Below are 14,117 nucleotides of genomic sequence, written 5' to 3'. Positions count from 1 at the left end.
TATAAGGTATCGACCTCTAGAGATATTCATGAATATCCAAAAGATACCACTATCTTGCAAATAGCAGTCTATAAAAGGAAAGTCATGTTCATACCTCTAACAGACTTAAGTAATTCAAAATGTCAAAGTAACTCTTCTATTTGTAAAACCATGGCACAAAATTAGCTTCTTGGCAGAAATGCACATCGAGCTCAGGTTGCACAGAGAGCTGACATGTTCTGTTGGATGAACTTGTACTAGAATAACTGATAAACAAGAGCAATCTCTTGAACTTTGAGGCTCAAACTCAACGACCCCAAGATCAAGAGTTGAATGCTCTACCAACTGAGCCAGCCAGGTGCCCCAATCTCATCTCTTAAACTTTTAAAAAAGTGACCTGGAAGAAAGTCATCAGTATAGTTCAGTGAAAGGAATATGATTTTCTGTTTACTACAGGAGACCATGTTTTTTCAGAGAAGTTAAGGAGGATAAAAGTACTGGAAGGCCCCTCTGTGAGAGGAAATGGAAGGGTGGAGACTTTCTAGAAGCTAACCCAGGTTCCTGTCCTGATGCAGCTGCTGACTGTGATCACAGTTCCTCTAAGTCTTGCTCCTCAACTCTACCATGAGGAGAATACTCCCCACTCCAGAGGGGTCTGGTGAGAGTTAAATAAGTTAAAATAAGTAAACAGGTAGCATATGGGGAGTGTTCAGATGATGGGAATCCTCTTTTCTCTCCCATCTTTCCTGAATTAGAAGGAAGAAGACAATACTCAACTCATCAAGGCACCGTGACTCCATCCTCGTGCTCAACACAGGACAACCCATCACTCAATCCTATTGATTCTTTTCTCCGAAGCATCTCACACCTCTCACATCTCAGATTTCTGCCTCTCTCACACCTCGGTCTGGGGAAGAATGAGTATCTTCTCACAAAGAAGTTAATCCTGCACCATGCTTCTTAGACTTGTTGGACTTGGTATTCAAGGGTAATAAGGTGAGCTGCTGAGATTTAATGCAACATAATAGAGAAAATTAACCAGATTGTTCTCAGTTGTCTTAGAAAAAGTATGCTCTGTTTTAGTGAGGGAAGACTCTGCTATTACATTTCTGAATGGTGACTGCATTTCTAGATGCTGTGGGAAAAGCAAACATTTCTGTGATCGAGAGCCTACTAGCTGAGCTTTTCTGCATTTTCCTGTCCATGAAGACTCATCAAGGAAGAGCTGGTTCTTATTCTAGGGCTGGGGAGATCCTGCCCCGTGGTGTGGGTAGGAGTTCCAGAGAGATACCACCCTAAGGAGAAAAGACGAAACAGGTGCCACGGATGGAGTTGCCACGGACGAGGGGGCCAGGAATGCTCTGCCGAGTGCCCTCTGAGCGCACACTTTGAGTTGGGCACGGCTGTGCGACTGCTGACCTGGGCTGGAGACTGGGGAAGGAACGGATAATAAGTGTTGAGCTGCAGAGCTTTGGGAACCTAGTAAAGGTGGTGGCGGCTTAGGTTTGGCCTGTAGAGCTGTCCACCTCGGAATCAACTGCTGGAGCCTGGGCAGCCAAGGGCCTGGAGCATCAGCCAGACGGGGCAGAGCGAACGTCCGAGGCCCTTCCCTCAGGTCCCGGGCCACATAAACCCCAGACTCTAAGGGCAAACCCAAGGCAGAAGGGATGGCCCCTGACGTACACGGGGTTACTCCTGCTGCCAACATACCATCTTTCCACTACAGTTGCGGCCGAACTACTTGAGTGGTTCACCACTGAGCACTCTCCGTGGTGACAGTCCACCTGAAGAGTCAAGTCAAGCCTAGAGAGGCAAACCGCAGAGGAGGAAAGGTCGAGAGACGGAGCCCTGAGGACGCTGCCCTGAGTCTCTGCTTTCAGAGTCCCTGCCCTCAGCTGTCTCCCTGGCCTTCCATTTTCTGTTGGCCGGCTCTGGGTTCTGTTCCTGCCACTGACAACCATCCGATTAATGTACAAGGAAAAACATGAGGAATTTGGAGGGGAGCTCATTATTTGAGCTCACAGCCGGCCTGAGGGGAGATGGAAGAAAGGCGGTGGGTCGTGTGCGAAGGACCCAGGCAGCCGTAGAGAAGGGAAGGTTATCCTGAGAAGCAGCGGATGTGAAGGGGACGAATTTCACTCAGAACAGAGATTCAGCAGGAGGGCGGTAGGGTTTAACAAGCTCTCCAGGCGATTCTGAAGCACGCCACTGTTCAAGTTAGTGTTTCAGTTCATAATACACCTGTGCTTCGTTCTATCAACTTTCTGAAAAAAGCCCGTGTGAAATTTATGACAAGAACACTGAACTCACAGGTGCATAGACAGTAAACAAAGGATTATCTTCACTGATGGGAAAGTCACAAAAGTCTGCCTCAAGGATGTAGGGTATACCTTTGAGATTGGTACCAAGTAGCTCATAGATGCGGATTATGATCAAAGGATTTTAAAATTCGGGGAAAAAAATTAATTCCATTCTTCACCATCCACTGGTTCCCAGAAGGAAGTATGAGTGCAAGACTTTTAGCCATGAAGAGGCCAATCTTTCACAATCCTTGAATCTTTCTTGGAGCCTAACTTTCCACCCATCCCCCCCCTTTCCCAAATTATCCCTGTCATCTTTTAAATTTAGTGAAGTTTCTTAGGAACCCGAAGGAGAGCTGTCTAGACTTAAGCAAAAATGCTGAGGGCTTAAAATAAAAATAACCTGTGGCTTATTGGTCATTCAGATAAACTCCTATAGCTTCTTTTTCAAACTCGGACCACCTCCTACAAAAATGGCTTAATTGGGGGCTAAATGTATGTATAAAAGAGCAAGTAAAATCGTCTTTCACGGAAGTAGTTAATATGCCTTGATGTGTAACCGTACGTAAATCAAAAACACTGTCGGCTTAATTTTAAAACTTTTCTGGTTTATCTGTTATTAGAGATATAAGACATAAAATGGGGCAGTGGTGCTGGGAGCCCCGCGGGCGCGGCGCCCTTACTCGCGGGCACGGGGGGCAGCGGAGGTGCCCTGCCCACACAGCCCCCGCGCTGGTGCAGCCGCCCTCGCTGCCTCTGCTCCTCTTCCCTTCGCTCGCACCCGGGCTGATCAGCTGACCTAAGAACAGATTGCAGAGTTCAAGGAGGCTTTCTCCCCATTTGACAAAGATGGCGATGGCACCATCACAACAAAGGAACTTGGAACAGTCATGAGGTCACTGAGTCAGAACCCAACAGAACCTGAATTGAAGGATCTGATCAACGAGGTGGATGTCGACGGTAATGGCACCATTGACTTCCCAGAATTTTTGACTATGATGGCTAGAAAAATGAAAGATATAGACAGTGAAGAAGAAATTCGCAAGGCATCCAGAGTCTTCGACAAGGATGGCAACAGTCACATCAGCGCGGCGGAGCTACGTCATGTCACGGGAGACAAACTAACAGATAAAGTAGTAGATGAAATGATCAGAGAAGCAGATATTGATGGAGATGGGCAAGTCAACTATGAAGAATTTGTACAGATGATGACTGCCAAATGAAGGCCCACTTTCAACTCCTCTCCCCCCTTCTAGAAGAATCAGATTGAATCTTTTACTTAGCCTCTTGCAAAAAAAAAAAAAAAAAAGTTCATTTATTCATTCTGTTTCTATATAGCAAAACTGAATGTCAAAAGTATCTTCTGTCCACACAAAATCTGCAAGTATTGGTTGGTGTTTCTGTCCCCTAGAGATCAAGCTACACATCAGTTCTACGATATAAATACTTGTACTACCTTAATGATAAGAAAGCACCTAGTGGACTCCTTGCAGTTCCATTTGCTCATGATTAATACACTGTTTGGGCTGGCCAGTTTTTCATGCAAGCAGCTTGACAACTGAGCACAGTCAGGCATTTGTATTAAAAGCGAAAAATGTAAAAAGCAAATTTAAAACTTCTTCAAAGGTGTTCTAATTCAACTTGTTAGTATAAATTGTCATAGCTGGTTTACTGAAAACAAAACATTTAAAATTGGTTTACCTCAGGATGCTGTGCAGAAAATGGGTGAAGGATAGTCTAGACGTAGCCCCACTTAGCAGGACGGCACTCTCGTATTTCCGGGTGCCCCCACCCATGGTGACCATGACACGCATCCCGGTGGCATGCCATGTGTGTTGGTTTAGCGTTGTCCATGTTGTCCTAAAGTGAAATGGGTGTCAGGCTGTCACCATTCACACAATTTTTTTTTTTTTTTAAAGAAACCTTTACCAAGGGAGCATCTTGGGACTCTCGTTTTTAAAACCTCCTGAACCATGACTTGGAGCAAGAAGAGTAGGCTGTGGATGTGGACTTCAGCACACCCATCAACACTGCTGATCAAGAAATTACAATTTACGTCCATTCCAAGTTGTCAATGCTAGTCTTTTTTTTTTTTTATTCCAATAAAAAAAGACCATTAACGTAAAAAAACAAGACATAAAATGGCCCTGTAAACTGCTTCCCATCAGACTGGCTAAGCGAATGCTTCCAGGACAGAATCTCCATGTTTCCCCCCCCAGCCCCAAAGCTTCAGCAGTCATCTAGTGAGATTCTGACCAGTACTGAGTCACGGGCCTCTATGTTTGCGTTCAGTGTCCACGGATCACTGATCCTATGCTGTGGATAAAAAAAGTACAGTTTATTTTCCTTTGCAGCTATGGTCGGAACATCTTGGTAATTTGCATTCGTATCTGAGAAGAGTGGAACAAAGGATATGTGTGGACATGACGCTAGTTTTGGGGGATGAGTTCCTGTTCTAGGCTTAGAGCCTGCCTGAGTAAGGCTGCACAGCAGGGCGGGACCGATTCAGAGGCCTTCACATTTTCCCTAAAACAGTACTTGCTCACTCTTGTCTAACACAAAATTCAAAGCTAGAGTCAAGAGGAGAAAATGGGCTTAAGTTCTTAATGCTCCCATTCAATAGCCTACCTGAAATGCCTATCACGTGTGAAAGAGGTCTCTGAGCACTGCCTCCAGATTCCATAAAGAGCAACAGGACTTAGATCTTTAGGTATTTTAGTCGTCTACAAAAACAAGTATGTCAAGTTGGTTAACAATGGATAACAGCTGGATAACATTCTGTGTATCTACTACCTAAACTAGCTAAACTAAACAGTACTTTCTGATGAGTGTTTCCCAGGATTTGTGCCATCTTAAACAGTCAAGCATTAAATTACCACCTATTTGCTCTGAACCTACAAACATCCTGTTGATACGTAAAGACAGAATTGTATCAGAGGCATTTATCTGTTCTTCCTGGTGAAGGAACCAAAAATACCTGCTGGCTGGAAGGTGAACTCCATCCCTGTTTTGAAAACCACTGGATGCTCTGATATTAGGAAATGCCACATTCATAGCTGCCTTTGAATTCTCTTTTAACTCCCCAAAGAAGTCACTAGCCTGAAGAGTAGGATTATTGGAAAAGAAGCAAGAAGCAAAAAGCATGCAATGAACACTTACATTTCGTTTCAGATCTATTAAGCCAGCCTGTAGCCAATCTGTTTCTAATTGGAATTCGCCTTACCTGAACACACACTCACTAGCAATATTGGATGACTAGTTTGGAAATGGCCAGTCTATCCCAGCCCTCTCAGTTATGGATCAGGCAGCAGTGAGTGCGTAATAGAGATATCCCTGGAGATGAAAGATCTGGGCTCTGGGCCAACATTCTTCACTGATTTACCACATGACCTCAGAAAATTCCCTACATTGCTCCAAGTTGCTTTCCCAAGAGTAAGAGAGAGAAAAGTAACTGTCCTGGATATATAACTGTCCTCACTTACTATAATGTTCAAATGAGAAAGTGAAAATGTTTTATAAAACTGTAAGTCAGCTTAGCCAAAAATCTTCTGAAGAAAAGACAGGGACTATGGATCCATTTTAGTCTAGTATCCTCATTCCTAAATGCATGATTTGGCCCAAAAATAATGTAAAAAGAATTAGAAAAGTAAAATCACTTTTTTAAAAAAAATCAAAATGAGCTGTATCTTCTATGGTTCAATCCACTGTCAAATATCAATAGTGACTATTTCAAAGGTTTAGGGATAGTGCACAATTTCGAACAACTTTCTAAGGTAGGAATATTAAAGGTAAAAGCCACTAAAAAACTCAGACATTGTGAAATAACAGTTATATAACCGAGGGTACATCACAAAGTTGCCATAGATTTATAAAACAGATAAAATAGTAGACATTAAATAGTTTTAATGAATCCACTTCCTTTATTGCAGTAACCTCTGTACAAAGCAGCAACTGCAATACTCAACGTTAAAACATTAGAAAAGCATTTGTGTGACAGTTATAGTACAGTATTATCAAAATATTACATTTTCAAACTTAGTAGATAAACATCCACCAGAGCTCAAATCTTTAAATTATTTCCATAGTCTTTAAAAATATGTAATGTCAGAAAGCATATAAAAAGAATGTAAAAGGAAACCTAAAATACAAACGAAATAATGTAACAAATAAATATCTGATTTAATTAACCAATAATCATCAGCTTAACACCACCATTCTCTCTAAACCCAATGAGTATTTACCTATAGGAATAATGAACTGTCAAATGCCATTACATATTTATTTCCAAGTTATCACCAATGATTAGAACTCAAAAAAAGAAAAAAATTTGGCATTAAAATAATCAAATTCAGCATAAACAAAATAAACTAGAATAGCTTCAACACTAGCTAGCATCTCTAAGAATTGTTGAAATTTATTAGAGTACTACAACAACCTTGAAAATTTTGACCTGGTGTCTAGTGTTAAGTGAAAGTAATGCATTTTTTTTAAGTGAAAAGCTTCTTACATTATTTCACAGACAATATTACCCTCCCCCCATTATGCATATTTAGATATATTTTATGTACTTTATACACATATGTATGATGCATGACATTTGGTTCCTGCAGTACAGATCACAATGATGGTTTCCTGAATGGGAAAAATTAAAAAAAATAATAATAAGTGTACCTGTGCACATTTCAAGATAGCAGCACTCAGTTCATGCCCTATTATCCATTTAAAAAGTTCAAACACGGTCTTGTTTACTGAATAATATGACATTTCTACTCTTTCCCCCAAAACACTACAAAACCTGCAATAAATGGAACAATGCTGTGAGTTACACTGTAGGAAAAAAAAAAAAACCTGGAAAAACAATTACTTCGTTTTAATGTTCTGAATTCAAAAATATCATCAGATCTCCACTTTTCTATTCATTTTGTTTATGCTCACACAGCAAAAATACTGCACTATTGGCAACATAGTGACGTTAATGATATCTATCAAGATTCATGAAATCTGCATATATTCTTCACCACCAAAATGTATACCAACGAACTCACTGAACAGTACTGCAGAGGATGCGTTCTCCATTTCTCAGAACAGTAACTGTGTGAAGTTACATGCCCTTCAGATGATCACCTTTGTTCTCCGTGAAACCTCTCTCAATCTAATTTTGAACTTATGTTTACTGAAATCAAAAAATGTTAATCGAATGAATCTTGATCACTTTCAAATGCAAAAACCCAGCAACATAAATGTCATTATATATACACATATGCATCTGTGTATGCATACACACATACATACACACATACAGATATGTAGACATATATCCCTTGAAATGTTTTTAGGAAATCCTTCCTTGAATAAAAAATGAAAAACTTCACATTAATAATTGTATATAAAGCTTTTAGTAACAGTACGTACGCACTGTCAAAATTTTACTAGTAGACTATGATGTCAAAACAGACATTCCAAAAGCACAAACTGGCAGTTTTTCTTAACAAAAAAGTTTTAAAGTATTAAGAATGGATTAAATTTAAATGTTCAGAATAATCTGTTCAAACCTGAGTATATTAATTAAGACTAAGTGTACTTGACAATTGAATGAATTAAGCCTAAAAACATTTCACTAAGAAACCAGTGGTCCATTTAACCATTTGATGAAACGCTAAATATTTTAATGATTTATAAAGGACGTGTACAGTGGAATTCCACATATTGTTTATTGAAATATTCCACTTAATGACATTGCTTTGTCTAATTTTCCTTGAGAAAAATCTTTTAGCATTTCTTAAAAGTCCCTCAAGATTTGAGGAAAACTATAAATTAGGACAAATCGCTCTTCTAATAGATACAAATGATTTTGAGGACTTAGGTCTAAAGAATGACAACAGGGGATTTTTCAGCCTGGTATACAGAAGTACTGAATAAGTCTTCAACCTTCCCTAAGATTTCAAATAAAAGTACAAATAACAGCCAATTAGAGATTTTAAAAAAAGAAAGGTTTATTGGGTCTTTTGTCCCTACATCTACATTTTATATGTACCCATACAAACTTAACCTTGGGGTCACTTTTTGGCTACCATTTTGTTTGTTTTGTTGGCTTTTTTTTTTTTTTTTTTTGCATTTTTCATTAACTTGCCCTAATTCTCACCTTTAGTATCTAACAGATACCTTTATAAAAGTAATAGAAAACATACAGTACTCAACACTAACTGGTCAATGGAAGAAGAAAAGCAGTGTCCGTTTCATTTTAAGGTGGGAGAGACCAGAAACGAAAATGACAGCTGAAGGCAAAATTTGACATTCTATAAATTTTATAAAAGAGGATATATGGATGAAATTTGGTTAATTTCAGAAGGCACCTCAAGGCTAAAGGCTTTTTGTACTCCTTTCATCAATCACAAAATAACACACTTTTATTGCTATTCAAGTAGCAAAGGAAAACTCTACTCTCGTGAGCTTCAGTCCAACAACAAGGAATCATCATCATTCATTAAGATTGAAATACAGAACTGACTAAAACTGAAGTCTCCATACACATATCAGTGGAGCAACTTCCCTGTGTGCTTTCAAGTTAATGAAAAGGTGAAAGAAAAGTCACAGTTCGCCATTGGGATGTTAATGTGTCTTTGAAGATTTCAGTGACTTCACTAGGCGCTCAAGTACCACCTGGAGGGCTGTCCACTGTACTGAGGCATTTAGGAATAGAAGGTAAGGACACTCTGATGATTTCCACGGACTAGGAGAACTGGTGGTAGGTCCTTCGAGAGAGCTTCTAACCAGGCCATATAGAGAGCACTAGACACAGCACCTTTCCGGGCAACTGGAAGGCTCCTGGATCAAAAAGAGAAAGGAAATTAGGCAATGCATTTAAGTTGAAAAAAATAAAACACAATAAAAATTATATATTGAGTCACTAATAATAGTAACTAAAAAGTACCGTGGTTATACATTATTTTGGAGTGCAGGCAAACTGTGAACATGGTGTAGCAATGACAATACTCATATCACTATTGCCCCTTCTTCATGTTTGAACAAAAGATTTTTAAAAGTTCATCTATTATTTAGATGAAATTATTATTATATTATTATTATTATATATTATTATTATTAGAAATATCTAATATTTCTATTATCTGCAACACATTTGGTCTCTAACATTAAACCTCCCATCCCCCCTTCTTCAATAAGGACAGACTTCTTCTAGGAGAAAGGGATGTTTCTACCTAAATTAAGAAAGCAGAAACCACACATGGATAAATGAGATTCAAACATAATTAATTCTATGTATTAATTTTAAACTTCAATCTCCTATCTTCTCCTTTCATTTTTATCTGTACATAGTGGTAGTACAACCAGCTGCTCTACAGTGTTTCTCTCTAGATTTCTATGTTTTAACATCTTCCATTACAAATATCTGATCAGCAGCAGCAAAACTTGAAATTTCCTGCTGTATTGTTTTTTGTTAATCAAAATAACAATCCTTTGGTATTGCTTTATTTCATCATTTGTCATATTTTTGGAGGCCTGAGCTTTTTTTTTTTTTTTAAACCTATTTAAGGACTGTGGCTCCGTGACAGAGAAAATTTGGGCTCAAGTAATATGTAGCTAATCTGACTTTAGTGAAAGAAAAGCCAGATAGCGTCTATGTCCAGTGGAGGACAGAGTGTCTGTCTGTCAAGTTTGTGTGTGGAAACACGGGGGTGCAGATTCTGACGGGAACCATTTTTTAAATTTAATCCCCAAGTTAACTTGATGGTATCATTTCTATGAGGATGTTGCCCAGGGTCCAAATTTTCTTTTTTTAAGGTTTTATTTTTTATTATTTGAAGTACAATCTACCCCCCAATGTGGAGTTCGAACTCATGACCCCAACATCAAGAGTCAAACGCTTTGACTGACTGAGACAGCCAGGTGTCCCACACCTCACACCCCAGAGTCCAAATTTTAACTTGAGGCCCTCAGACCCCACATAGGCTTAAGAGCTATGCTGTCGTGTCCTTTAAGCCAAGGAATTTTTTAAAAGGTGGGAAAAAAGATAAAGGAAAAATTCCAAAATAAACTATTATGATAAAGAATTACTTAGATTCATACAAGCTTAAGATTTTTGTTTTTCTCTCCTCCTACCTTAAATGATTTCTCCATATGCTTAAAGCAAAGTGTATTAACAGAAGTTTGTTTTTTCTTCCTTATAACTGTTAAGTCATTACTGGGGTTTATATAGGTTTGTACTTGATATAGAAATCGATACTAATTGCATCATCATAAAATGAATGCTCAAGAAAATCTTAGTATAGACAGTACTTACATGACAATGATATTAGCTGTACTTGAATGTTCCTTTAATAATTCATTTAACCTGATCTGCCGGTAAGTCTGAAATAAAACAGGACAAAGTCATTCCTGGACCATTTGAAAAGCGGAATTTAGTGTAGTTCATAGAACTATAAGTAAGCAAAAAGAAACCAGAAGAATTTTGCTGTAATAAAAATATCTGTCCCCTAATTTAGAAAAGAATTAATGATTTATACACACTATTCACATACAGACCCAACTTAGAGGAGACTGAATTTACACAACTGGTTCCTCCCGTAACAAATGACAGTTCTTGATATTTATGTCTTCCTTATTTTTTTTTTAAAAATCAATGGAATATTAAGGAAAAGCAGAAGAGACAATACCTTGGTCTTATAGAGTTCAAGCTCATTGTCTGTTATTCGCCATGGTTCGTCTTCTTTCATTTTATCTGCAATATCTTGCTCTTTGTCATCTTCATGAAGTCTGTATGGCTCAATCATTTCATCAAAAGCTACAATACTTTAAGAAAACAAAAACAAAAACCCAGAAAGAATACTGACAGTTAACCTCAATTTCAATTCCTTAACATTAAGATCTCAAATGCTAAATTAGAACTTGAGAAGTTAAGTGTTTTCCATCTATTATGCTCATCTCCATACCCTAATTTATAACCATCACTCCGGCAACTTATCCAGAAAACAGCAATCGCTAGTTTCTCAAACTGATAAGAAATTTAGAACTGTATTCACAAAAATAAAATTGCAATTTCAAGTGCTCACACTCACCTCTCTGTATTTACCCCCTGCTCCTATGCTCACCCCCCTCAACCTACATAAATTTTCATCACAGTAGCTAACAGGATCCTTTTGAGCAATATGTCAAATTGTATTGCTCCTTTACTCAAAATACTCAAGAGTGTTCCTAGTTCAAGTACCCATGAAGAAAAAGAGGAGTAGTAGTAGAAAAGGTACTAGAATATTCTGAAGAGAGGAGTGGGCAGATATTGAACATTTAAGAAGATGCAGAATTAATCTCTAGATCCAAAGATACTTAATAAGATATAGGACAGTAAAAGAACATCAAAAACATTCTAATCCTCTATGAATGTGAAAAACATTTTTCAGTATCAAGTCTCATACAAAGTTCCTGGTATATATTATTTTATAAAAGGAAACAAATCCTTCCCTGGCCATAACCTTACAAAGCATACCTTATTATTTTCTATTTAAATCTTTATACCAGCTTCATCATTTATTCACCATTTATTTGAGAATAATTAAAATTATGCCTGGTAGTATAAATATGCACATAATTATAATATCCTCTATATACCATTTTCAGGTGGACTATTCCATGAGTATACTTTTCTTTGACTCTTGAGAATTCTGAACGCAACTATTATAGGCAAATTCTTAGATTCTCCTATTTTAGTAATAAAGCAAAATAGTAAGAAGTAATACATCAGATGGGGTAGGGATTGAGTAGTGGTAATGAAAATAGGCATGAAAAATCAAAATTTAAAGAACCATGTGGAATTTCTGTGTCATTAGGATTTTCAGAAATTACTTATACAACAGTAGTTGAATTCTCTGAAAACTTGAAAGCCCTTTAGACTTACTTTGGTATCTGCTGTAAGCATGCCAACCATCAGTGCCAGATTAAAAAGAGTTGACTTCACATATAACTGAGCAGGCAAAACCCCAGGTAATTAGTTTAGAATGATCTGTTACTAGAGTATCTGAGTAGGTCACCCATAAAAGGATCAGAAATCTGTGAAGAGTAATTTATCCAACAACTTACTTTTCTTTCTTTGGTTTAGTATTAATATCTCCTAAGACCATGATATCGGAGAAGTCTATCCGGAACTTGCTAAGCAAAGTAGCCATCCTAAAACAAAAGGAATAGCACTGAGATACACGAAAGCTGTATGTAAGTATTTTTATTCTGTTTCGGGCTGAATCAGTATATCTGAAAAAGCATGATTTATAGGAAAACTGTCTCAGGTGCTAAACAAAGTCCATCTGAATTACTTCACATTGTATGTTCAACTAAGTAGACATCTAAATTCCCTGAGTAGAGACTCCTGTTACATTCTTTTGCTTTCTCTGAATCTCATCTTAGTATCCAATAATGAACGGGTAGAGCAAGACATTAATAATGAAATCTGAATGGCAACTAGTTTTTAAATTTAATTTTTGTCACGGGGAGTGAGAGAAACAGACCTCCAGTTCCAGAACGAACAAGCCTCGAGGCTGGAAGGTACAGCAGGGACAGAGAGTCAGTGGCATTTACTCGTGCTGCATGGTGACAGATGGCAGCTCCATCTGCAGCGGGCAGCATGACACACGGAGATAGCGAATCTCCATGCTGTACGTCCGCAACTAACAGAACACTGTGTGTCAGCTCTACTTCAGTAAAGACTATTTTAGACCAATTATATTGGTAAGTATATGGACTTCAGCAAAAACTAGTAAACACTTGGAGGTTTAATTATTTCTGGATTATTCTTCCACCCATGAAGAATGCGTATCTCAAGGTCTAAATAGGACTTTTTGGGGCCAAACTAAAGCTATAACTGATGGCAAATGAAGTTCACAGAATTTTTGAGGTGGGGCGGTGCTGGGCTCCAGTAAGCCTCTGAGTTTTCAGGAAAGAAACACCTTTTTGGAGGCAGAGCTGGCTGTGAAGCCTTGGTGGCAACAACAGAAAAGTGGAAACATACATACAAGAAAAGAAGTTAGCAAAATAGGATTCTATCTTTAATAAAAAGAGTTTTCTAAATTAAGAAATTAGAAAACACACCGGCTACAGGTTTAACTTTTAAATTATTTCTAGTATTTCTTGCATACTTCTTGTTTGAGATGAATGGACACTCCGCTGAATTCCACTATAGATCTACTACGTGTCTATGTGTCAGGGCCCACAAAACTCAAATCTAAGAGATGAAAATAAATATAAAATGAGCTCCAGGATGCAATGAGTGGACCAAGTACTCTGTTATTCAGGAAGGACGGATAACAACTATGGGGAGACAAGGGTAAAAAAAAAAAAAAAAAAGAGGGAAGGTGTTATGAAGAAAGTGATAGCAATGCCGGACGTGAAAGGATGCGGTACTGCCACAGAGAAGGGAGGCAAGCGAAGAGCTACCTCTAGTAGAGAAATATATCAAATATACACTGTACTATATCAAATATATACTGTACTATACTGTAAGTAGGAAGGAGTATGAGTCTGAAATCACATGCTTATTTGGGGCAGATGCAGAATTGTAAAATGAAGTATAAGGCAGAGTTGGGGAACACGACAGACTTTCTATGGTATGTAACAGAGAGGAAATTAAAAGTACTTTGGGCAGAGGAATCATATGATCAGAGCTTTGGTTTCCAAATGTGAACTCAGGAGCAGTGTGTACAATATATGCTGAAAAGGTCAGAGACAAGATACAGGGTACTTAGCAAAGCGCTGGAACCAGAACTAGAATGGTGACAGCACAGCGGAAATAAGACAGTGGGTGACAAATGGCATCCTGTGTTTCTGTTGTCTTCAAGT

The 14,117-nt window shown here is 38.3% G+C and overlaps 2 protein-coding genes across 3 annotated transcripts in view; one reads left to right on the top strand and one right to left on the bottom strand.

Annotated features, from left to right (window-relative positions):
* The first annotated feature begins 3,169 nt into the window (after window positions 1-3,169).
* On the top strand, window positions 3,170-3,555 carry LOC123854100 (calmodulin-1-like). The gene has a single exon (XM_064595584.1). It carries the CDS (start codon window positions 3,170-3,172, stop codon window positions 3,500-3,502), a length of 333 nt encoding a protein of 110 aa, XP_064451654.1. The 3' UTR covers window positions 3,503-3,555.
* Window positions 3,556-6,176: 2,621 nt separating this feature from the next.
* The window catches only part of SLC12A2 (solute carrier family 12 member 2), a 106,284-nt gene continuing 98,343 nt past the window's right edge, over window positions 6,177-14,117 (bottom strand). For both annotated transcript variants that reach the window (XM_045892066.3, XM_045892070.3), the window contains 4 exons: window positions 12,369-12,455; window positions 10,952-11,087; window positions 10,579-10,646; window positions 6,177-9,104 (listed from right to left, as the gene is read on the bottom strand). In XM_045892066.3, the coding sequence (XP_045748022.2) occupies window positions 8,969-9,104; window positions 10,579-10,646; window positions 10,952-11,087; window positions 12,369-12,455 (427 nt within the window). In that variant the 3' untranslated portion in view covers window positions 6,177-8,968. The remainder of the gene's footprint in view (window positions 9,105-10,578; window positions 10,647-10,951; window positions 11,088-12,368; window positions 12,456-14,117) is intronic.

This window comes from Mirounga angustirostris, unplaced genomic scaffold (genome assembly GCF_029215605.1).
Source record: "Mirounga angustirostris isolate CCGP_5_RB_7025 unplaced genomic scaffold, mMirAng1.0.hap1 SCAF_7, whole genome shotgun sequence".
Classification (NCBI taxonomy): Eukaryota; Metazoa; Chordata; class Mammalia; order Carnivora; family Phocidae; genus Mirounga; species Mirounga angustirostris.
Note: the sequence above shows the minus strand (reverse complement) of the source record. Positions and strands in the feature narration are given on the sequence as shown.

Coding starts and splice junctions, on each gene's coding strand:
- LOC123854100 (XM_064595584.1), top strand. CDS start 3,170: ATGAGGTCACTGAGTCAGAACCCAACAGAACCTGAATTGAAGGATCTG.